The sequence below is a fragment of the Ursus maritimus genome, unplaced genomic scaffold (assembly GCF_017311325.1).
Source record: "Ursus maritimus isolate PB19 unplaced genomic scaffold, ASM1731132v1 scaffold_2, whole genome shotgun sequence".
NCBI classification, from domain to species: Eukaryota; Metazoa; Chordata; class Mammalia; order Carnivora; family Ursidae; genus Ursus; species Ursus maritimus.
The window spans coordinates 64,415,420-64,441,232 of NW_024424452.1; the positions used below are offsets into that span (position 1 = coordinate 64,415,420).

Below are 25,813 nucleotides of genomic sequence, written 5' to 3' on the forward strand. Positions count from 1 at the left end.
AGCAGCTCATAGCTTATCAGCAGGAAGCTCTTGATTTGAAAATACAAACTATTAACAACTTCCCTGAGAGTATCGAGGTATCGGAGCAATGCCAAAATAGAACAGCGAAATAGAAGAAAGATTAGATCCAAGTAAATAAATCTCAGGAAACGAGTAGCAGATGCAAATTCTTTCTTCCGAAGCATGGATGTTTACTCTCTAAATGAGATGGTGCCTTTGGAAGTCCTTCCTGGTTCTGACTTATCGTAGGCACTGAGAAACAATCTGCGGAATTTGAATCTCTCACAATCTCTTTATCTTGCACCAATGTTCAACAATAGCTACATCTGAAAAGGCAAATGCACTAACATTACTGTTTGAAACAAGTGAAGTACACTGCAAGCCCGAAAGGAGAATACGTACCTGGAAAAGACGTGTGAGGAAGTGATGGAAACGGTCTTAGCAAGTGTAAGAACAACCCCAAGCACAGTGGTGGTCTGTACTAATCAGAGCCTGTTGCTCTTAATTAATGGTTGTTACATCTTTGCGAATATTTCATTTCAAGGAAATAAGTCCCTACAAATAGTTTCAGTTTGTTTCTATGACAAAGAAGAGAATCATATTCCAGTAGTAGAGATAATTTTTAGATGGATTATTTATAGAGAAATTCAACTCCAATATGGATGTTTTATAGAATTTATTGTCATGCTTTATTCAGGGAAAACTGCTGAAAAATATGCTGCCTTTCACAAAACATTCTGCCATTTCTCTGACGTCGCTGTATACGGATTCATGCACCAGGATCCTTCTGACCGGGAATATGGGTGAGTCCCTCTCAGGAGTCAGTCACATGCAGCTCCACCGGCACGTCACATAGGTGGAGACAGGACAACACATGATATGTACTGAGACAGGAGACTAAGGAGGATGCCTAAGCATGCGAGAGTGTTATGAATAGCTTGCTGAGTAACTAGAACAATGGATGACTGTCACGAGCGCCTCGTCCATTCCCTGCTCTGTACCTAAAGCAAAGCATTCTATTTTTTTCCGTCTTTAAATGGGGTACAGGACCGCCTATTCCCTCACCTTACATGTTGGGAAGAGTGTAAAGTTTTCATTTTTAATCTTGAAAGAGTTATGTTACGTAAATCATTATTAAAGGGAGTGATGACATTAATTAGAAAGGAAAGGGGTTATTGGTTCTCAATAGGGTACTTTTATATTGATAACTCATATAGTTGGTCTTAATCCTTTCATGTAACACAATTCTCTCTTTTTTAAAAATATTTTATTTATTTATTTATTTATTTATTTATTTATTGAGTCTGAGAGCAGTAGGAGGGGCGGAGGGAGAGGGAAAGAAAGAGAGAAAATCTTAAGCAGGCTCCACGCTCAGCACAGAGCCCAACATGGGGGGCTCGATCTCACAACCCTGAGATCTTGACCTGAGCAGAAACCAAGACCCAGACGCGTAACCAACTAAGCCACCCAGGCACCCCAACAATTCCCTTTTCTAATGCTTTATTTTCTTTCTTTAATCTTTTGAATAAATCCTGAATTTGCTTTCTTTTCATCTCTCCCAACTTGGAAAGATTACGTGTGTGTGCCTGCATATTTTAATTTTACCAGCATTTACTTGTAAGTTTTTCCAAAAACCAAACCAAACCAAACCAAAAACCCTAGCCAGTTTGTTAGAATTTAGACTGAAACAGCGTCTTTTCAGTTAAACAGAGGTTTGGCCTGCTTTCCCTTTCCCTTTGTTCCTCGCCCGCTCCTTCACTTACCGTTTGCTAACGTAATCTTGAGATTTGCATCCAGATACAACTGTTACAATAATATTTGAATTTTATGTCCTCTCTTTAAAGAACACTGTTCTCATTTCAAAACTAATTTTACGAAAGTCACAACAACAAACCAGTTTGTGGCACCAATTATTTCAGTCCCCTGGAAATTACAGAAAATAATTTTTTTTATTCATATTCAGTATAATCAGTAGCTTCACAACATTTGTTTAACGTTATCTTTATTTTATCTGGTTTTATCGCTCACCACCCGTCCTATTATACCAATATCCGTATTCTTGACCTCTTTTATATCTCCATCTCCATAGTTTCTATCATCGTTTCTGTTTACAGCCAACTGGAAGGAAAATCTAATGTCAAGCAAATTGTATTCCTTTTTAAAAATGTTTGCCTGCATATTTTTGCACTAACTTTACCTACTATAGGGTAAGTTTTTTCTAGCAAAATACATAGAACTACAATTTGAAATTATCTACAGAACGCTCCGACCCGCCTCTATCGGTGTTACCAGTAGGGAGTACGTCCCTCTCGTGTAACCTTCTGTGTCTTGAGATTCGTGCTGTTGGTTGTGGTCTAGAAAACTAGACTGGGCTGGGTTTTGGATTGGGGCCATTCTAAAAGGCTTGTACGGTATCTCCTTGTCGTTTTAACTTGCATATCTCCAATGACATACAATGTGGAGTATCTTTTCATATACTTTTTTTGCCATCTGTGTATTTTCTTGGTGAGGGATCTGTGTAGATCTTTTGCCTATTTTTAAATAAGGTTGTTTATCTTCTTATTGTTGACTTTTAAGATTTCTTGGTATATTTGGGATAAGAGTCCTTTATCAGATATGCCTTTCACAGATATTTTCCCCCCATCTGTGGCTTGTCTTTCTGTTCTCTTGACAGTGTCTTTTGCAGAGCAGAACTTTTCAATTTTTTAAACATTTATTTATTTAAGAGAGAGAGAAAGAGCATGGGGTGGTAGGAGGGGGGTCAAAGAGAAAGAGAGAGATTCTCCAGCAGACTCCCCACTGAGCGAGGAGACTGATTCGGGGTGTGATCCCAGGACCTGAGACCATGATCTGAGCCAAAATCAAGAGTTGGACGCTTAACCGATGGAACCACCCAAGTGGCCCTGGAAGTTTTCAATTTTAATGAAGTTCAGCTGATCAATGGTTTTGTTCATGGATTGTGACTTTGGTGTTCTATCTAAATAGTCATTGCCAACCTAAGGACATTTAGATTTTCTTCTAGTTTTATAGTTATACATGTTACCCTTAGAGTTGTTTTGAGCTGGTTTGTTTATCTTTGTGTGTGTGTGTGGGGGGAAAGCTGTAAGGTTTGTATCTAAATTGAGACTTTTTATCATGAACTGGTGTTGAATTTTTGTCAGCTGCTTTTTCTGTATCTATTGATGTGATCATGTGATTTTTCCTCTGTAGCCTGTTGATGTGATGGATCACATTAGTTGATTTTTAAGTGTTGGCCATGGCATATAATTCTTTTTTTAGAGAGAGCGAGTGCAAAAAGGGGTGGGGGAGAAGGGGCAGAGGGAGAGAGAGAATCTCAAGCAGGCTCCATGCTCAGTGTGAAGCCCAACTCAGAGCTCAACCCCAGGATCTCGACCTGAGCTGAAATCAACAGTCAGTCGTTTAACTAACTGAGCCACCCAGGTGCCCCTATGGTGTATAATTCTTTTAATAACTTTTGGATTCAATTTGCTAATATTTTATTGGGGGCTTTACATCTATGTTTGTAAGAGCTATTGGTTCATAGTTTTCTTATAATATCTATGTCTGGTTTTGGTATTAGGGGGTGCTGGCCTCCCTGAATAAGTTAAGAAGTATTTCCTTTCACTTCTATATTCTGGAAGATTTTGTAGAGAATTGGTAAGATTTCTTCCTTAAACATGTGCTGTATTCACCATTAAACCCATTTTAACCTAGTGGTTTCTGCTTGGGAAGATTATTGATTACTTTAATTTCTTTAATAATATAGGTCTATTCAGATTGTCTATTTCTTCTTGTGTGAGTTTTGGCAGATTGTGTCTTTCAAGCAATTGGTCCATTTCATTTGGGTTATTAAATTTGTGGGCATAGAATTCATAGCATTCCTTTATTATCCTCTAAATTCCCCTGAGATTTTTTTTTCTTAGCCTGGCTGGAAGTTTATCACTTTTATTGATCTTTTTAAAGAACCTGCTTTTGGGGGCACCTGGGTGGCTCAGTCAGTTAAGCATCTCCCTTCGGCTCAGGTCATGATCCCAGGGTCCTGCCCCTCCCCCTGCTTGTGCTCTCTCGCACGTTCTCTCTCTCTCTCTGTCAAATAAATAAATAAAATATTGGGGGAAAAAACAGCTTTTGGTTTCATTGATTTTCTCTATTGGGTTCCTATTTTCAGTTTCATTGATTTCTGCTCTGATTTTTTATTATTTCTCTCCTTCTGCTTACTTTGGATTAATTTGCTCTTTTTCACCTAGTCCTCAGGTGGAAGCTTAGATTATAGATCTTTCTTTTTTTCTAACATGTGCATATAAATTGCCCTGTAAGCACTGCTTCTGCTGCTTCCCTCAAATTCTGATGTCATATTTTCATTTTTATTTAGTTCAAAATATTTAAAGATTTCTCTTGAGATTTTTTTTCTATGATCTATTATTTAGAAGTGTGTTGTTTCATCGCTGCTTATTCTGGGATTTTCCACCTGTCTTTTTCTTATTGATTTCCAATTTATTCTGTTGTAGTCTGAGGGCATTCACTGTATGATTTCTATTATTTCAGATTTGTTAAGGTGTCATTTATGGTCCAGAATGTGGTCCGTCTTGGTGAGTGTTCCATGAGACCTTGAGATTAATATGTGCTGGACGCAGCAGTCTACAGATATCAATTACATCTAGTTGACTGATGGTGTTTTTTAGTTCAGCTATGTCCTTACTGATTTTCTGCTTGCTGGATCTGTCCATTTCTCATGTCCATTTCTCATAGAAGGGTGCTAAAGTTTCCAACTATAAAAGTGCATTATCGATTTCTCCTTGCAGTTCTGCTGGTTTTCACCCCACATATCTTGACACTGTGATGTTAGGCATGTGCATGTTAAGGATTGTGGTCTTCTTGGAGAATTTATCGTTATGTAATGCCCCAATCATCCCTGATAATTTCTCTTACTCCGAAGTCTCCTCTGTTTGAAGCACAGCTGCTCTTGCTTTCTGTTGATTAGCATTGACATGGTGAACCTTTCTGTCCCTTTACTTGTAATCTCTATGTGTCCTTACATATGAAGTGCAGTTCTTGTGGGCAACATATAATTGGGTGTAGTTTTTTAATCCATTCTAATGATCTCAGTCTAAGTGGTTTACTTGAACTATTGACATCTAAAGTGATTATCGATATAGTTGAATTAATATCTATCATATTTCTTACTATCTTCTATTTGTTTCCCTTTTTTTTCTTGGTTTTGTCTTTCACTCTCTTTCTGCCTTTTCTGATTTTAAGTGAACATTTTATATCATTTCACTTTCTCTTAGCATATCTTTTCTTAGCATATCAATTATACATCTTTTTAAATTGTTTTGAGTGGTTTCCCTAGAGTTTGAAATACATATTTACAACTAATTCGTGTTCACTTTCAAACAACACTACACCACCTCACTGGCAGTACAAGTACCTTATAATAACAAAGTATTCCTAATTTCTTCCTCCCGTCCCTTGTGTCATAGCTGTTATTCATTTCATGTATCTATAAGTTACAATCGTCAAATATATTGTTGTTACTGCTTTAAATAACTGCTGTTGGTTTTTACTTTATCTTCACTTATTCCTTCTATTATGCTCTTCTTCTCTTTGTATAAATCTGAATTTCTTGCCTATATAATTTTCCTTCTCTTTGAAGAACCTCTTTTAGGGATGCCTGGGTGGCTCAGTCAGTTAAACTTCTGCCTTCAGCCCAGGTCATGATCCCAGGGTCCTGGGATCGAGCCCCACACTGGGCTCCCTGCTCAGAGGGGAGCCTGCTTCTCCCTCTGCCTGCTGTTCCCCCTGCTCACGCTCTCTCTCTCTGACAAGTAAATAAAATCTTTTAAAAAAGAACTTCTTTTAGTATTTCTTTTTTTTTTTTAAGATTTTATTTATTTCTTTGAGAGAGAGAGCGTGCACATGCAGAAGGAGAGGGAGAAGCAGGCTCTCCACTGAACAGGGAGCCTGATGTGAGGCTCAATCCCAGGACCCCGGGATCACGACCTGAGCCGAAGACAGAGGCTTAATCGACGGAGCCACCCAGGTGTCCCAAAAACTTCTTTTAATATTTCTTGCAAGGCAGGTCTACTAGCAACAAATTCTCTCGAGTTCTGTTTATCTGGGAAAGCCTGTATTTCTCCTTCATTTTTAAAGGACAGCTTCACGAGGTACAGAATTCTACGTTGATGATTTTTCTCTCAACACTTAAATATTTCATTCCACTGTCTTCTTGCTTGCATGATTTCTGAGAAGTTAAGTGTAATTCTTATATTGTTCCTTTATAAATAAGGTGTCTTTTCCTTCTGGTTTCTTTCAAGATTTTTTTTCTTTCTGCGGTTTGAATATGCGTATATGTAGTCCTTGTTGCTTTTTTAAATCTAGTTTTGCAACGATTGTTTGGATTGTAGAATGATCATCTGTGTAATGGTTTGGACTCCATTTGGGAGTGGAGTGTGCATCTCTGTTTCATCTACCTGGACATCTAGAAGAACTTTGAGTATCCATAGCAACAGTAAGTCATAATGAGGTTGCCATGTATACTCAACAAAACAGAATTCCTCCATATAAAAATTGATATAAGTTTTTTCTTTCATTTCTGGTTTTGCAGTTTCTATCTTATTTACTGTTATAAATGCCTAAGTCAAATTAATTTGTCAGTCTGGGTTATATCTGCTTAGATAACATGATATCTAACTAAAAATTCCAATGCTTACATTTTATACAGAAGGACATGTTATCCTTTGCAGTATTAGTTCCTTCCTGGACCCACCTCATGAAGAAAAGGTAAGAACTTTAGTTTTAGTTTAATTCATGAACCAGCACATACTAATTGACCATTTCTTTGTGCAAGATACCACAAAAGGTAGAACAAGACAACACTCCCTACTCTTGAGTCATATATAAGACTACTGAATCTTAAGAGTACTCTTATCTTGATAGGCACTGAGAAATGTATAGAATTGTTGAATCATTAAATTGCACACCTAAAACTAATATAACATCGTATGTTAATTATCCTTGAAATAAAAAAAGAAACAAGAAACAAGCTACATGCCAAATAACAATGGTTTACTGGTGAAAAGAGAGGATGAATGAGTGAGTGAGTGAGCCAGCCATGGGCCACTTTATATCGTCTTCATGTTTTCACTTATTAGAGAGAATCTATTGTAGAAACCCAGAGCTTAAAAGAGTTCACACATCATCAGCTCCTCCATAGTCAGTATGTACAGCTTATATATCTTCACAGAAGGAGATTCCATAACTTTCCCTTACAAGTCTAATCTGGTGTGCAGCCAGTATAAATAAGTCACGGGGACGAGAAGTACAGCATGGGGAACATGGTCAACAGCACTGTTACCACTTTGTATGGAGATGGATGGTAGCCGTGTTGATTGGGCGAGCACTGTGTACCGTATAGAACTGTCCAGGCAGTAGGCTGTAGGCTGTACACGTGCGAGTAACGTGACACTGTACGTCAACTGTCCTTCAATTAAAAAGAAAGAAACTCTTCCTCAAGTCTAGTCTAAATCCTCCTTGTAATTCAAACATGTTTTATGCTCTTTTTAGTGTTAATGCAATGTAAATGTCACCAATCTTATTCATAACCATTTAAATATGCATTTTTGTGCATATGACACTCAAGGTGTTTATCTGTTTACTGACTCATGAAGTAAAATGTGTTTCTTACTATAGATATGCCACATAGTAGAGAAACACTTGCCTTGGAGAATCCCATCCCAAGGCAGAGAAGGAACCCTTGGATGACAAGATATTCTTGACTAGCTGTGAGACAATAAGAAGTGGGAGAACACAGATTTTGCCCTGATTTTCTAAGAACAACTTGAGGGAATGTAGTCAGAAGGCCAAGAAATTAGGAGGAATTGTGTCTGACCTTTAGAGTCTAAATGAATATAGACTCCTAGGAGAACTCCCAATCTCCCAGAATTCTAGCCACACCAATGCCCTAGGTAGATGGCCCGGGAAGAAGTCGTCTTGATCTGGGTTCATCAGAGATAGAGAGGGAACATGCTTGAAGGGGACGTTGCTACAGAGCCAGCTGCCCAGCTGACACCTCTAGTTCACACAGCTCAGGCCTGTTTAAGGGCTCCACACCTGAGAGTAAGACACATTGTGAAGGAATATACCAATCAAGCCTCCTGATGTCTCTGAAAGAGAATGAGCTAGGCCCATCCCTTCTGTCCACTCCTTATCATATATAACCTGCTACCATCACTGCCACCACCAAAAAAAAAAAAAAAAGAAAAAAGAAAAAAGAAAAAGAAAAAGAACCAAATAGCCAGGGCTATCTCTGGATAAAATTTGAAAATGGGAAAGTTTTGCCAGCCTCCCCTTTGGTCTTCACCTTTCATCTCTGCTTCCTCCTGCTTCTGATTCCACTCTGCCTTGGCCTCCTACAGCCCTTCTCCTAAGGCTTTTCCTTCATCGAGTCATCTTGTGACCCTCAACTAAGTGAATTTTTAATCCTCACTTAAAGGAGAAATTGCTGAAGACATAAGCTCTTTCCTCTCCCAGGGGTATGTGCACATTAGCAAACACCTAAACACGGTGTCTGGGTCCCTGAGCAAAGACGAGCTCCCAGGGAGAGGGGCTGCCTCTTGCACAGATGCCCACCCCATTCACTCGTAAGCTTGGCTCGTTGATGGCTCATGGTTTTGCTCAAGATTGGATTTCGAGCAGCACGTGCTTGCTCCCCTGGAAACGCTTTACTGTTGCTCTCTAGAAATTGAAGCAGCTGCTTGCCTGGCGTGCCCATTCTTTGGAAGTTACTCAAGTAATCTATGTAGAGGACAAGCAAATGGTGCTCACGGCCTCCGTCGACGGCTCCGTAAGGTACGGACCTCCGCATTGCGAATTTGGGGTTTCGAGCCTGAGAAGTGAAAATCTTAAGCTAAAGTTTAAGTATATACCCTAAGTATACTCTTGATCAGATAATTAAAATAAATAAATACATACACAGACAAGAGGTAGCACGCACAAAGGCTTTGAAAAGACGGCCACTGGTCTGGAATTCTTTTCCATGCCCGAGGAGATGAGATGCCTTGCTCCTCTACGTTAGAAGTATAACAAATACTTTACTAAAGTGTTGTGTGTGTGCATGTGTGTGGATTCATTTCAAAGAATTAAGCAAGATGATTATCCAAGAGAGGTAGACCCACCCCTGGTAAGGCCACAGGAGACACGGAATCAAAAGTCACAAAGAAAGTAACAGCGAAGTGCAGCCTAATGCTGAGAAAAGTGAAAGCGAGCTAATGTTTCCATCAACAATGTGATTGATTTTGCAGAGAGCCTGCTTGTTTGTGATGGCCTGGATCATGCTGAGGATGCGTACACAAATGCTGAACACACAGACACACGCACACCCCCACACCCCCCCACACACACGCACACACACACACCCACACACCCACACACAGAGGAAATGTCATGACATTTCTGGAGACAAATTGCTACATATTAAAATGTCTCAAAATCATGGTAATGAATTATCCTCCTGGGTGAATAATTCAGGAGCGATTGGGAGAGGGAGAGAGACTTCAAAGGGTATTGGAAAGTTTAAACATATGATGGCAAAGAGGAAGGAATATTTTACGTTGTATAGAAGACCCTGTGCGGACCTGAGGCTCATTTGAATCTTTGCCTTGGAAGAAACAGCCACCAAAGGATTTTAAGTGAAGGACTAACATAATCTGATGTACATTCAAAAGAAATAACATGTAGGGAATGGACTTCAGAGCAGCAAGGTGGAAGCAAAGAGAACAGTTGAAGTCTGTGCTGGGCGCAGTGGGCAGGACTAGGGCAGTGGCAACAGGCTGGAAGGAAATCGTCTGGCTCCGGGAACTGTCTAGGAGGTAAAATCCAGGAGACAGAAACTTTAACTGAAAGGGGAGGTAAGCCATAGATGCAGGGATACCTCCTGGCCTCTACAACTCAGGGAATGTCGGTGCCATTCGTGAAGAGAGGAGGCACTAAAAGAGGAAAGTATTTTGAGTGTGGAAGGGTGAAGGTCCGCTTTTAGAAATGTTGAGTTAGAGGTGAGTCTGTGGGGGTAAGGTCGCAACTGGGGTCAAATAGAGCTCTTCTTCCGCCAGAAAGGGAATCTATTGTTTTATTCATAGGAAAAATAAAGGACATGACGTTTCGTTATTAGAGATGTTTTTCACGACTCTGTCCCTTGGGTCTCTGTTCCAGCTTCTTTTCAGCTACCTGTGAGCAGAAGTGCTAATTGGGGATGGTAGCATGCTCACACCCCCCCCCCCACATGTCACATGTGCACACACCTCTGTTGTTATAAACAGTCCCTGCGCAGACCGGTCACCCTCGGCACGGAGGAATTACTTTCATGCTCCCTTCACGGGAAGATGTCCCTAGGTGCGCAGTCCAGGAAAAGCAGCTCTAGGAATAGCTACCTCAGAGACAGCTCTCTTTCTGACCAGGCCTGTCCTTTTGTGAGCACTACCTGCCGCCTCCTAACACAGGAGGCGACTTTAACACACGAGATGTTCCTTGTCAAAAAGATGCTGAGTTTGTAATAGGAAGAACTGTAATAAAGGCTTAGCTCTTGGACAGAGGACAGAAGGGGTGAAGATCCCTGTCTGCGGCCCAGGAAGTCAGGCTGAGAGGTGGGATCCGTTGTCTGGGAGAATCCCACCTGCAGCAGGAAATGCCACACAGCAAAGCAGAGCAGAAGCTGCTTCCGTCCTGGCCGAGAACACAGTGGGTTTAGAGTTGTCCTGACGGTCGTCCTTACCCTCTAACTTCCATGCTGGAAGGGCTGGTCCATTTCACTTTGGGAAAGGCTCTGGCAAGGCCACAGCGTTGATGCAGTGTTGGGGAATTCACATATGTAAGGGACAGAGAGTGTTTATGTTACATTCTTAGGATGCTGTCAGGTGTGGGGAGTGCTGGCTGGATACCTCTGCTCTGCCTTTTCGTCAATGTCTGCCCTCTTGACCTGGGAAACAACTAGGACTTCGTGGAATTCACTCTTAGCTCATTTAGCTGGTCCTCTTCATGGGTCAGGATGACTGCTTCCACCATTTGCTACTCTGAGGTTGAAATCAAGACATAAAAAAAAGATCTTCCACATTCTTGTATCTGTCCTTGAGACCTAGGGCACATACTCCTGCTAACGACATTCTGTAGTACTTTAAAGCAAGTGGGCTACTTAGAGGGATCTCATACACTGAACCGATGGAGAAATAGTGCACACAGAGAAAGAGCCACTTCTTCTGCCATCTTATTTCGGAATGCAGCCATAAAAAATGGTTGTAGATGTTTCCATCTACAAAAAAATCGTAGAGGTGTTTTCATAATAGTAGGACTTACGGACGGAGGTAATAGGAAAAGCATCCATAGGAAACCCCCTCCCACAAGTTCTACTGGTGCCGATACGGAGGTAGACAGCTGAGCTGCAGCCCGTTCAAAGGCCTAACTCCGCTAAGACACTGTCTGCCAACGTGGGTTCTGATCACCTTGAATGCGCAGGGTTATTCTGGGAAATATCTGTTCCTTGTTTTCTGGCTTTAATGAGTGGGAATCATAAGGACAGATTCAAGTTCACACTTCCCAAAGTTGTTGTGGATTCGAATCCTAGCTGATAAAAATGCTTATGCTCTGCTTAGTTTCATGTATCTAATAGGAAGAGTCCTAGAATCAAGCTTCAGATCCCTAATAGCCCAGGGACAATCCATATAAATGATCTAATGAAGAGAATAACTTCCACTGAATTCCAGTCACTTTCTTCTCCCTGTCTTCGTCTCTCCTCAGGCTTTGGCATGCCTTCAGTGGTCAGTACTGTGGATATTTTGGACAACGAAGGATGCTTGAAATATCACAAACAAGTGATTTCATTTTGCCATGTGATGTTAATGAATATCCTGTAGAAATAAAAGAAGAAAACAAGTTCACAGAGAAGCAGCGAAAATATGAATATCCCCTGGTATTTGACCGGCAGAAGTAAGACCATTGGTTTGGTTTTATTTGTTTGTTTGTTTGTTTCGGTTTGTTTGGTTTTTTTAGATGAGCAGACAAGAATTAAACTCTTATGATGCTGTGACTCTGTGCTAGACGTGGAGAATTCAAAGGTGAACAGTCCAGGGCTTTTCACTAATGTCACAGTCCAGTGGAGGGGAAATATGTAAACAAAGAGCTACAATTCAGTATAATAGTACTTCTGAGAAAATTTAATTCTTGAGATAATCACACAGAAGTAAATGGGATGTAACCAAGAGGCAATTTTGATCTTTGTTTAGTTGAATCCTATTTAAGTAAAGCACTAAATAATGAAACACTATGATACATCATCAAGTTTTTCAAGACTTGGGAGTCCAGTGAGCAAGTAAGGAAGACGTGGTAGGAAACAGAACAAGAACAGTTTATAGAGGCTAGATCACAATGGTTGTTATGGGCCAACATAAGGATTTTAATCTTTACAGAAATCATATTTGCAGAATATGCAAGAGAAAAAACAGGTCAGAAGAAAAGGACAGTGAGTTTGGTTTGGGACAGGTTTAAGCCTAGATGCTTGTGAGACATCCAAGTGGAGATGCATCTTGAGCATTGAGATAGGCCCGTCTGGAGGCTGAAAAGAAAACCACAAGCAAGTATGATGGCAGTCAAGGCAGGAGAGGGTTGTTAAGTAAAGGGTAACGACGACACATTCGCAGAGAGGACACATTCGCAGAACGCTCCAGTGAAGTCACATAGGAGCTAGAAGAGTAAACATTGAATTTGGCATTGTTTCAGCTGATGACCCAGGAGGGGGTAATTTCAATGAAAATCACAGGGTGGTGCTTGAGAAATAAATAGGAAACATGAGGTGACAATAGTATAGGTTACTTTGTAAGGAAGCCAGATAGCTCTAAGGTTGAATAAGAGTTTGATTCATGGGTTTGCTTGTGTCTCAGGGACACTTGAGCATTGCTTAAAGGCTTAGAGGAGGAGGACAGTCCCCCAGGAGGGAGTAGAGTGTTGGCAGAAGGTGTTTTGTGCTTGTGTAATGTTCAGTCCTGGTTTGGATGTGATTGGATCTTTGTCATAATGGAAGAGATCAGGGCTCACTTGAGCTCAACATCAGCAAAATATGGTGGTTAACCTCAGGGGACCAGACCTACCTGGACTGGCAACATGGAGCCGACCAGCACTGGGGGAACTGACTGGATGAGCGCAAAGGGGGAAGAATCAGAAGGGACTGTCTAAAATAAAGTCCTTTAGGGAAATCCCAAGTGGGTCAAAGCTGGAGAGACTCAGTGCCATCATCTAGTCCAAAAGCTGGTAGAATAAGTAGGAATTGAACTAAGAGTCATAAGCCACACAGAATTTGGATTAAAACAGAAGCAATTTGAGAAAAATCAACAAGGGTTCCAGGAGACGGCATCCACCTATTTTAGTACTCAAAATAGTATATTCTAATTTGATAATATGCATAACTAACTCTGTGAGTTCCTTGAGGATGAAGACCATGTTTTGTACATCTTTACATACCCAGTTCTTAGCTTAATGCTTTGCGCACAGTAGGCACTCGAAGGGTATTCGAGTGAACAAATAGAGACGGCTGGGAAGTGCAGAGGTAGCATCATTAGGACCTGAGCCGTGGGAGCCAGAGAATCGGGGACCCAGAGAAAGAAGGACGTAACGGATACTTGTTTAGTAGGCAGAGAATAAAAGATGTGCGTATGTGCTGAACAGTTTTCCTTGTATCTTTTTATGCAGATGGAAAAAAATGAGCTCAATGTCTTTGCTTTTCAAACGTACGCCTCCCAAGGCCTTTGAAGTGGATCATGACTTTAAGTTTTTCAAGTCTCTTTCTTCTCCCAAGGTAGCTTAAAACAAATGAACAACAACAACAACCACCCCAAACGAACAAAAGAAAGCACTTTGCTTTTGGTCTCCTGACTTTCGATCTCTCCAGTGTACTAGTTTTCTACTGCTGTTGTTACATGCGACTACCTGCTTGGTGGTTTAAACAATACGAATTAATCATCTCACAGTTCTGTATGTCGAAAGTCTGACCTGGGTCTTGCTGGGCTAAAATTCAGGTGTTGCCCCAGCTCTGTTCCTTTTCTGGAGGCTCCAGGGGAGAATATAAAAGCTATACTTTGTGGCCCTCCTCCTTCGTCTTCAAAGCCAGAAATGTGGCTTCTCCCTGATGGTTTTCCTGGGGTCACAGCTCTCTGACCCGGTGGGAAATGTCTTCTGCTTTTAAGGATGCCTGTGATTAGACTGGGCCACCTGGATAACACTTCTCAAGGTTCCTGAACTTAATCACATCTGCAAAGTCCCTTTTGCCAAGTGAGGCCATGTAGTCACAGGCTGGGGGTGGGGGAAATAGGGTGTGGACATCTCTGGTTGCCACCGTGTGGCTGTCACAGACTGACACACACCCGTGCAGAATTAGAGAAGGGGGTCCTGCGATCCATTCTATGTCTAATATTCCTAAGACTGCATGTGGCACGAGTTGATTTCTTCAAGATCTTCCACATGGTAAACCAAACTGAACCTTTCTAAACGGGTCTCCCGTTCTTAACCTACTGTCGCCCCACCTTCTGCAATCAGGCTAGTTGTCGTTGCCTGCGAGTTTCTCTCTCCTGCCCCCACAGTTCGCCTGAGCTGCCCTTGCCACATCGATGCCCTTCTCTGTTTGTCAAGTGTATCCTACCTTTGTATTTGACAAAAGATTAGTATCTAGAAGACAAAAGAACTAAAAAATTGACAAGAAAAAAAAGACAGTCCAATGTTAAAAACGGTCAAATACTCAAATAGATACATCACAAAAGGAAAAAAAAAAAGCCTTTGCCAGTAGCACAGGGTGAGATGTTCCACTTCATTAGTAAACGTGGAAATTCATGTCAATAACATTAGGATTTTACACTCAGCAGACTGGCGGATATCAAGGGCCAGTGTGCATTTGGCACGATCAGAACACGAATCTGGTGGTGGAAGTTGTGTAAATTTGTAAAGCACTTTGGAAAACAATTGAATATGAACCAGGGAAGTTGAAAATAGGTATAGCCTACTAGAGCTGTCCCCTGGGGGACTCGTAAACATGGGCTTAGGAAGCAGGTACAGGTGGGCTCAGAGCAGTACCGTCCGTAACAGCAAAACCCTGACAGCAGCCTACATGCTCGTGAACAGTATAATCGGTACGTGATTACGACGTGTTTGTAGGCCGGAACACTGTGGAGCCGCGAGCATAAATGGACCAAAATAACACTCACCTGTGTAGATAATAGTTTGACACACACTACTGAGCGAAAAAGTTTTGCTTAACAATATCTACGTAATTATTTATATAAAAGTCAAAAAAGAGAACTAAATAAAATATTGTTTGGGCAGAAATCATATAAGGTAAAACTATATAAATAAAAGCAAGAGAATTAGAAGCACAAAATTCAGGACCGTTGTTACATTTAAGGGCAGATGAAAAGGACTGAGAACCTCAAAGTTGACGGTATTGTTTCCATATGTAAAACGGAGCAGTGGGTCCGTGGGTGTCGATTATGTCATTATTGTTTTACAGTGTCAACTTCGTTTTTGCTAAATACTTAATATGTTCCAAATGAAATGATTTCCATAAGCCCTACCTTTCTGTCCAGATGGAGCTCAGCTGCTCCCAGAGGGCAGGGGGACAGGATGTGGAGTGTGACAGAATTAGGGTTAATCTTAGATAAATTATTTTATCTCTTTCCTCATTGGAAAGCCCCTCGAAGTGTTGTTGAGAGGATTAAGTGAGAAAAACGTATACCTGTGACATCACAGATACTCTATAAATGTTAATTCCACACCCAACAAGCCCAGTCTCTTCCGGTTCGTGTCTTACGGCACGTTTACTTACCATCTTCCCCAGTGAATCGGATGTTTGTACACTTACCTTCACTTCCCACCCACCACTAAGTCCCAAGCTCCTTATGGCCAAAGACATATGCTTGGCACATAACAGAGACTCAATTTTGTTGAACAGGATTGAAATAGCACAACCTAAAAATAAAGATTGGTATATACTTTTAATATTCTCTTCCAATTTGAAGATAAGAAATAATCTTTTAAAGTAATTTAACTGAAGCATTAAATACATTTCAGGAAATCTTTAGCAAAGTTTTAAAGCTCTTGAGACAATTAAGTGCCCTAAGGATCACCTTCTCCTTTGCACGCCTTTGTCTTCTCAACCGTTGGTAAAATAGCGAAACTTTAATGCTAAAGTTGAGTTAAAACACCTTTTTCTTAGGAATCTCTGATCTTTCCCAGAATCTTGTTTTGCCCATTCCTTTTCTTTCTCAATCGTATTAAATGTATTCATTCACTTCTTTTTGACACACCATTATCAGTAATAACAACACAACTGATACTAAATCTTACGTTTGAGTAGCCCCGTGCTAGGGGTTATTTCATTTGATTCTCATAAATAGTCAAGAGGGGAAGTACTTGCCCAAGGTCGTTCCGCTAATAAACATCAGAGTCAGGATTTGAACACGGGAATTTTGCCGCTGATGGAATGTGCCCTTTGCATTAAACATTCACTCCTGTGTTTTGCAGATTCGAAGACGTGCCTTAGAAGGATTCCTGACGGAAAACAGAGAGGCAGGGATTGTTTTTGGTTCTCTGCCTATATATAGGGTGAGCTGGAGGTTTCTAGCCCTAGGGTGGTTAGAAAACAACAGGGAATCTGACATCTCCTTCCTGACCCTGAGCTACCAAACAAGGTTGAGGAAAATCATGTCACCAAGCCAACTGCGGCTTCTGTGGGCATGCCTGTCCGATCCCCAAGCCCCTAGTTCTGGGTGTCTGTGGCCTTGATCCCTGTCTCTGCCATTCCACATTAAACACCACAGGAAATTATTTCAGACTCCATCCTGGTTCTTCATCACCCACAGGATAAAATCCAAACACTTTCAGCCTGGCCTACAAACCTTTCCTAGTCTAGCCTCTGCCTGAACTGTCTGTCATCATTTTCTACCACTTTCCCCATGTACCTTACACCCCAGCTCTGCTGAATTACTTGCCATTCCTTAGGCACCATTGCTCTTCCCTCTTTTGTCACTTTGACTGTGCTGTCCTCCCGTCCAGAATTTCTTCCTCCTTACTCACCCTTCCTGTCTCCACTCCAGATAATCTGTGAAATTAAAGAACTAATTAAACCAGGTGTAATCAATTGAAGATGAAATATTTCCACTTAATCTGAACTTACTATTTTTTAAAATGTTCTTTCCCCTTCCCGAGAACACATTCATCAAAACAGGAGCGAACATTTAAGCTACAGAGGACGCTAAAGGTGCCGTGTCCAGGAGGGATAGTGGGCATCTGGGAAGGAGGGTGCATTTTAAAGCAGGCGGACCTTTTCGTTCCCTATTCTCTGCCTCTGAATTCACATTACAGAAGCAATTGCCTGAAGTATGTCCTGCTAACTCTTTACTTATGGCTTCTAGGTACCAAGCCCCACCAGCCTAAGATTCCTTCCACTCATCGGTTCAGAAGTACAAAGGGAATCTGTCGAGAGCATTCCAGGGGAAAAGAAGGAAAGTCATGTTCAACACGAAGGAGTGAGTACTCAGAATTCCAGAGTGTACCCCTTTTCTGTCCAGACTGTTAACTATTGCTTTGTCCCCAGAGACATGCCGGGGCTAAAATTATCTTGGTTCATGCTCTTGTCGTGAATATTCCAGGATGCATGCATTTTAGGTTGGTGAGATGGAGATCATGAATTTACTGAATGGAGAGAAGAATCAAATAGGACCACTGAACCTGACAGATGAAACTTTTCCAGAGCTAATTTAAGACTTAGCTTCACTGCCTAGATTTAAAAGCTAGGCAATGTGACATGGCGTCTCTGAGAGCTGTGTCCCTGCGGGATAGAGCCATGATACAGCTAGGCAGTGTGACATGGCGTCTCTGAGGGCTGTGTCCCTGCGGGATAGAGCCATGGTACAGCTAGGCAGTGTGACATGGCGTCTCTGAGGGCTGTGTCCCTGCGGGTTAGAGCCATGGTACAGCTAGGCAATGTGACATGGCGTCTCTGAGGGCTGTGTCCCTGCGGGATAGAGCCATGGTACAGCTAGGCAGTGTGACATGGCGTCTCTGAGGGCTGTGTCCCTGCGGGTTAGAGCCATGATACCAGTAAGCTCTGGCTCACCAGCCACGTCTGGATTGTTCACGTATTCACAGGAGTAGCATACGATGGTTTAGAATTTACACAGCATTTTTATAAATGATTCTGTTCATTTTCACAACAATTACAAAGGAAAACTTGGGAAAACGTGGAGCCTAACCAGAGGGTAAGTGAGTTGCCAAAGATCTGATGAGGATTAAGTGATAAACTGAGATCAACTCTTACTCTAAATTTTATGCTCATCCTAGGAAACCGTACAGCCTAGAAAATTCAGATGCTGTTACTCTTCCACTGGCTCTAGGAAGCTGGTATGGGCCCAGCTTAACCTGCGGCCATTCATCCCATCCTTAAAATAGATCAAACCTTAAGGGGAGGATCTAACATGTGGCACTTTGTGTAACCCGCATCCCACAAAGTCGGACTAAAAACAGAAAGGACCTGGTGCTTATTGCCTGCGCCTGACAATCACAGTGACCACCCACCAAAACCCACTTTGTTTAATTAAATAAGAAATTCTTTATTTAATTATATAGAAATTATATCGAAAACTTGACCATCATCTGTCCTCATGCACATAACGAGAATATGAATGATTCCCGTTCACCCTCAACTCCGCTAAGAATTTTTGGCAAAGGAAGGGTTTACTATAAAATAATGTAATTTATTTTTAATTGTGTTAAGTAATGGATGAAACACAGTGGTATAAATAATCCAAAACTAATAGTCAAATGTGTGTTTTGGGTTTTATAGTTCATACATTTTTTTTGCCTGTATTTGCATTCTTATTTGTTTTGCCTCATCTGATTTTAAATATACTTTACATTCTCTAAATACAAACTAAGTGACAGAAAGAAGATAGCCACGTATGTCTTAAATGCCAGGGGGAGGCAAAAATGGAATTAAAAATTAGTCATGGGTAATGTACATATGAACAATCTACACTTGGATAATCAGAACTTGATTGCACTATGATAAGTTTTATCAAAGATCATAAGTATAATAAATTATTTGTGCAAACATAAAGGAATTTTTTATATATCTCTTGTTTTAATAGATGCTTTATTTTCTCTTTATCACTCTGAGAGGTCATGAATCACACAGAAAGGGCAAAGGGAGTAGATATCTTCACTTGCTTACAGAAAAGGGACCACAAAAGCATAATTAAAAATTCTCCTTCTGGCTTAAAGAAGAAAAGAGTTAAGTGGAGTCAGAGATTAAAATGTTTCCAAAATAAAATGACGTCATTTTCAGAAAGTTGTGCACTTTGCGAAATAACAGTTGTGTAGATTAAACGATCACTGTGTGGATTGTCTGTAATTTTAGGACACAGCCTAAGTGGGAAAATAGTGGATAAAGTCAAGTCAGCAAATACCCACTAAATGCCTATTTTCATAAAAAGCACTGCCAGGAACCTGGGCATAAATTTACCTCAGAAAGTTTGGTGTTCAAATTCCAATTTTGTGAAACAAACATGTACAGAATACCTTGAAATAGGCACCAAGAAGCCATTTCATAGATCAAGGACCTCACAGTGTAGAGGAAAGCTCTCTGAGCAAATAGTCCAAAAACAGGTAACTTAATCTCTTTGACGTTATTTTTAAATAATAGAAATGCCGATTCTGACTGTTAATGTCTTTAAGTGGTGTGTAAATCCCTGTAGAATTGAACAAGTTACAAAATATTAACCATAGTCCAGGAACACATACATCAGAGCATAAGTTTATATAGTTGACCCTTGAACAAGACAGCCTTAAACTGCGAGGATCCACGTACATGCAGATTTTCTCAATAACTACAGTACAGTACTTAAGTGTATTTTCTCTTCCTGATGATTTTCCTGTAACATTGTCTTTTCTCTAGCTTGCTTCCTTGTGAGAACGTGGCACAGGTACTAATAGACTCTCTGTGTTGCCGGCGAGGCTTTTTGTCAACAGCAGGCTGTTAGCAGTGAAGTATGGGGGCGTCAGAAGTTATACATGGATTTCCTACTTACGGGGGGCTGCTCAAGGGTCAACTGTAGTTCCTTTTTGGTTTAAATGTGGGAAGAGAGTGGGAGAATATGAGCTTTGTGACATGTTCCGTTTACAACACCGTGGAAGCGTACCCGGTAACAGAAAAATGATTGTGTGAAAGATGGTACACATGATAGCGTACTTGAGGTTTTCAAAGAATAACAGAAAAACTCTCACAATTTTACTTCAGGTGAAAGGGGACATAAACTATAACTGAGTGATATTGCTAGTGAAAATGGCTCACGTTTGTGTTTAAATTAGTGTACCAGGTACAAACCCGAACCTTGCACAGGTACTCTTCCAATCAATCTTCATTACATGGAGGTAGTTACAATTATCATCCCCATTTGATACTCAAGAACACGGAAGCACAGAGGACAAGTAACTTCAGATCCGCAGAGCAGTAATAACAGAGCTGGCATCCAAAACCAGCAGCTTGACTTCGGAGCCTAGACGCGGAAATGCAGTGCCGTGTAATTCAGGGGTGGGTAAGCTGCTGGGCCTCCCCTGGTCACAGTAACTGGGCGACAGTCTGCAAATAACGAACAACGAAGGACTGCCCCTTCCCACCACTCTCCGTCCGTCCCTCACCCTAGTTCATTTTTCTTCACAGCCGCTGTCCCTACCTGACATGACATTCTGGGAAAGCTCGTTCATTTGTAATGATTCTTTCCCACTGGAATGTAAGATCCTCGAAGGCAGGCACACCGACTTATTCTCTGCTGCAATTCAGCGTTTGGAGCAGACTGACACACAGGTCACACATACACACCCCCACACACACACATCTGCTGAATGGGAGAATGAGTGAGACCAAAGGAGAGAGGAGGGTGCAGGAGGAAGTAGAGGAGAACGAGGACAGAAAATTGAAGAAAGAAGCACGAGCGCGGCTTAGGGAATCCCATCGGCTGGAGGGCAGACTGACGTGGGGGCTCTTTCCCACCCTGTGTCTCAGAGGCACAGAGTGCTCAGGTCACCTGGAAGTGATCAAGCCCCAGAGACCTTTAGGTGGTTGGATTTTGACCTAGGGGCTCATTCTGTCTTTTTCTTTACCTTGAACTCCCCGTATTTCCTCTCCCCTTTTTCATTTTTCTTTCTTCTTCCCCATAATAGGCCGTAAAATCAAATCAACGTGTAGTGTAAATATTAGCTGAATATTATGGACAAAATTTCTGAATTTTTTTTTTTTTAAAGATTTTATTTATTTATTCGACAGAGATAGAGACAGCCAGCGAGAGAGGGAACACAAGCAGGGGGAGTGGGAGAGGAAGAAGCAGGCTCATAGCGGAGGAGCCTGATGTGGGGCCCGATCCCAGAACGCCGGGATCATGCCCTGAGCCGAAGGCAGACGCTTAAGCGCTGTGCCACCCAGGCGCCCCAAAATTTCTGAATTTTTAAACTAAAGGAGTTTAACTTTTTATATGTATGTGTTCCAGAAATAACCAATTCAAAACTAATTTTCACTTCTCATTTGTTCAATCGTCGCTTGATTTTATTTTCCTGTCGGTAAATGGATTCTGATGATATTAGCATACAAGATCTCTATGCCTTACAACAACCTAGCAAACTTCTCTAATTTGCTTTGTTTTAACCAAACCTTTGTAGACTGGGCAGTCGAGTCCCAGCGTGGATAACCGCCCAGTCAAGTAGTTAGTCTAAAGCTTCTGCTTTTCCATCACACCTTCTGGAACTCCACAGATTTTTCCTGGAGGCACACAGGATAGTTAAGGAAATAATGATACTTTCTTACAAGGAAGATTAAATTCTCTACAAAAATAGTGGTGCAACGTGACTCTGAAGAACTGTATTTATCATATAACGTCAGTTACTAACTGACGTGCCCTTTATTTCACAGACGTCACGGAGGAGAAGTCTGAAAAGACATTTAGTCCCACAAATAAATCTGGCTTCTTCCTTCTTCCCATCCATCTCCGAGTGAAGAGAAGAAAATCAGGAGTGGCTGCTGTCGCCTGAGTTGCACAGAAAATGGCAAGATCTGAATGATACTCCAGTCTTTAGTTCAGGATGGAAGTGAGGGTCCGCCAGACAGTGTCACCTGTGCCCGTATCCTCGGGCCATCCTATCACTGGAGAAGTTTGCTCGAGAAGCTCAGGGGGCCTCAGCTCTGAACAAGCAAGCCGCAAGCAGCCAGGTGTCCAGTTTCTTTCATACATTGAAATCCACTTAACAAATAGGCAATGTTTCTTGCTTACTGCCAGCAAAATGACACATAGGGAAACAAAGAAAATCAATAGCATTAGTAGATCTAAAATAATACGGTTATCAGTGATCAGCTTTTTGCCTCCCCGCCCCCTCCCTTGTTCACCTTAATTCATAACCAGAATTATTATCCAAATATATGCAGTAAGAGGCAAATTACTTGCGTCAGGCTATGTGTTTTACAAAGAAAATTATTAAAAAGAAAAGTGTGCCAAGCAAGCCTCTAGCTCTTTGTCTTCTTCATTTAGGAAGAAAATGTTCAGAGTTTCTTAAAGTTAGAAGTTATTTACATTTCATCTAGAAACGACTCCAGGTAAAGTGAATTTGAATGGTTATATGAACTTTCTGGGGTTCATCTTTTATTAATTCTTTTATTAATTGATTTCAGCGATTTGGCTAAATGATTAGTTTTACCAATGGGTATTCACGTATTTTTACTTTTTTTTGTATTTTTGTATTTGTATTTGTATGAAAGCATCTCAATTTGATCAACAATAAATGAGATTTTTTAAAAGATAGATTGATTTGAGAGAGAGTGAAAGAGTAAGCAAGTGAGGGGAGGGGCAGAGGGAGAGAATCTTCAAGCAGACTCCCTGCTGAGCTCCAAAGCATGGGTGGGATTGATCTCAATACCCTGAGATTATGACCTGAGCAAAACTGAAAATCAGCCACTTAACCAACTGAGCCACCAGGCACACCAATAAATGAGATTTTAAATAAGTCAAAGGCATGAGTAAAGTATGAGCATTGAAGCCTGCAGCTTTGCTGACCCAAGCCTCTTCGGGAAATGTTTCAAAGCTCTGAGTAATGAAAGCATTCCCATGTCAAGGGTTATATGCACCCAAATCTCCAGACCACTTGGTAAGAAAAAAATGGTGGTCTCTTAGTGTTTGATTCTGCCTTTCCATACTGAAAGGGTTCTATAATTCTTAAAATCCCAGCAACTTGGGAAAAATAAGGAAATTTTTGTTCACATAAACCTTATTTACACATGCCTTTTTATGTTTGTTTCTAGGCAGGTACTAATTTTTGGTGCTTGTAGAAACATGATCATTTCTCCTACTGATTTTCTTTTTCTTTTAACTTTTTTCTTCATATATTTTAATTACATAAGAAACTAAAGTTCCAAAAGAAAATATGTGACCTCCACAAATTGTCACATGTCTACACTATACATACTCAGGAGCTCATTAATCATCCTATTTTAAAGAAGAGAAATATATAAAACATTAAACTGTTAACTTTTAAAAATAGGAAATTGAGGACACCTGGGTGACTCGGTTGAATGTCCAACTCTTGGTTTCAGCTCAGGTCATGATCTTGGAGTCATGAGATCGAGCCCCACCTCGGGCTCCACACTCAATATGGAGTCTGCTTGAGATTCTCTCTCCCTCTTCTTCTGTCCTTCCCACTTGTGCACTCTCTCTCTCTCTCTCAAATATATAAATCAATCTTTTAAAAAAATAGGAAATTGAAATATAAAGTATTACTACTTTAATGACAGAACTCCCCAAGACACTGTTGACAACTCATGGGCATTCATTAACAACTTGAGAAATACTACACTGCCAGGTCTAGCCCCAAATGAAAAATTCAGTCTTATCTGTGTGCTCAATTTTAGGCAATCCAACCTACTCACCACTCCCCGGTGGGCTCTAAACTGTCCCTTATTTTCCTTTTCTCTTGTTCCTGGCCACCAAATATCTCCAATTATCAAAACAGTACCATATTTCAATGCTTAGGTAATTTGACCTCCTCCATAAAAACCTTTCCCTGTGCTTGGTCTCACCATAAATGATATCCCTTTTCTTTGGCTTCCATAGTACCTTTTCTCTTAAACCTCCCTTGTAATGTTAAACACATTCTACTGTGAATTCGTTATTTGGGGTACTTATATGTATCTCCAGATTTTCATGATTTGGTAGAGTTCTGGGTCAGAGAGAGAGATTTGGGAATCATGAGCTTTGGTGCTGAGGAGGCCAGCCAGAGAGAGTGCATAAGATGAAAAGACAAGAGAGCTGAGGACAGAACTGCAAGGAGTATCAGTATTAAGAGGCAAAGAAAGACTTGTTTAGAAAAGAAATGTCAGAGGGAAATCAGAAGAGAATTGAACACACAGAAGCCAAGACTTTCAAGGAAGAAGTTATCAGTGTGTGAAATTTGGCACGACTTCAAGGAAAATGATAAGAAGCCCTTTGTGTTAGCTCATGATGTTGTTACTCAACTTCCTTGTGGCTCTGAGAATTTTGAAATATGTAGTCTATATTACTCTTTCAAAAACCATTTACTTTTGGCTATGAAAGTAGGGTAGCCAGATATAGAATTGTAGGAGGGGAGGGGCTTAAACATGTATAAAGACTGAGAAGGGAGTCAAAACACTGAAGAGAAAAACTAAAGATACCAGAGATATCTGTGATATTTGTTGAAGAAAAAATTGCCTTAGACCAGAGGCAGTACTTATCTTGTGCTGTGACAGGAAATAATGAGAGGGTACTGAGATGAAACGGTAGTTGCCATGGGAGAAAGTCAAGGGAGTTCCTGCCAATATGTCTCATCTTCCCCCATGAATAATGATAATAACTAATGTACATTTAGTATTTATTATGTATCAGTCCCATGTTAAGCATTAGACATAGATTTTCTCACTGAATTCTTATAATACAATGATGCTATTAGTATCTAAATTTACATAGAAGTAACATACAGATTCAAAGGGGCACATGCACCCCGATGTTTATAGCAGCATTATCAACAATAGCCAAACTATGGAGAGAGTCCAAATGTCCATCAACTGATGAATGGATAAAGAAGATTGGTACACATACACACACACACACACAATATTACTCAGCCATCAAAAAGATTAATCAAAGATTCCATATATTCCATACATATATATGAAATATTACTTGGCCATCAAAAAGAATGGAGTCTTGGCATTTGCAACGATGTATTTGGAGCTAGAGTATATAATGCTAAGTGAAATAAGTCAGAGAAAGACAAATATCATATGCTTTCACTCATATGTGGAATTCAAGAAAGAAAACAGATGAACATATGGGGAGGAGGAAAGAAAAACAAAGGAGAGAGGGAAACAAGCCGTAAGAGACTCTTGAGGGTAGAGAACAAACTGAGGGCTGATGGAGGGAGGTGGGTGGAGAATGGGCTAGATGGCTGACGGGGATTAAGGAGGACACTTGCTAGGATGAGCACTGTAAGTGATGAATCACTGAATTCTACTCCAGAAACCAATATTGCACTCTATGTTAACTACCTAAAATTTAAATTTTAATTAATTAATTAAAAAATAAATTTACATAGGAGAACACAGAGACTTAGAGAAATTAAGTAATTTGCCCAAAGTCACATCTTCAGAAATGGAGGAGAATCAAATTCTGATTCCCAGGCCCAAATCACTAGCCATTCAGAACTGGTAGTGAAAATGGAGCAGGGGCTTTAATGG

At 40.7% G+C, this 25,813-nt stretch overlaps 1 protein-coding gene across 1 annotated transcript in view; it reads left to right on the forward strand.

Moving 5' to 3' along the window:
* Nucleotides 1-22,544, forward strand: part of WDR64 (WD repeat domain 64) — a 122,532-nt gene extending 99,988 nt beyond the window's left edge. The window contains exons 22-29 of the mRNA XM_040636058.1: nucleotides 698-803; nucleotides 6,722-6,780; nucleotides 8,738-8,847; nucleotides 11,785-11,973; nucleotides 13,729-13,834; nucleotides 16,549-16,629; nucleotides 17,439-17,552; nucleotides 21,986-22,544. Coding sequence (XP_040491992.1) covers nucleotides 698-803; nucleotides 6,722-6,780; nucleotides 8,738-8,847; nucleotides 11,785-11,973; nucleotides 13,729-13,834; nucleotides 16,549-16,629; nucleotides 17,439-17,552; nucleotides 21,986-22,069 — 849 coding nt within the window. The 3' untranslated portion in view covers nucleotides 22,070-22,544. The remainder of the gene's footprint in view (nucleotides 1-697; nucleotides 804-6,721; nucleotides 6,781-8,737; nucleotides 8,848-11,784; nucleotides 11,974-13,728; nucleotides 13,835-16,548; nucleotides 16,630-17,438; nucleotides 17,553-21,985) is intronic.
* The last annotated feature ends 3,269 nt before the right edge of the window (nucleotides 22,545-25,813 follow it).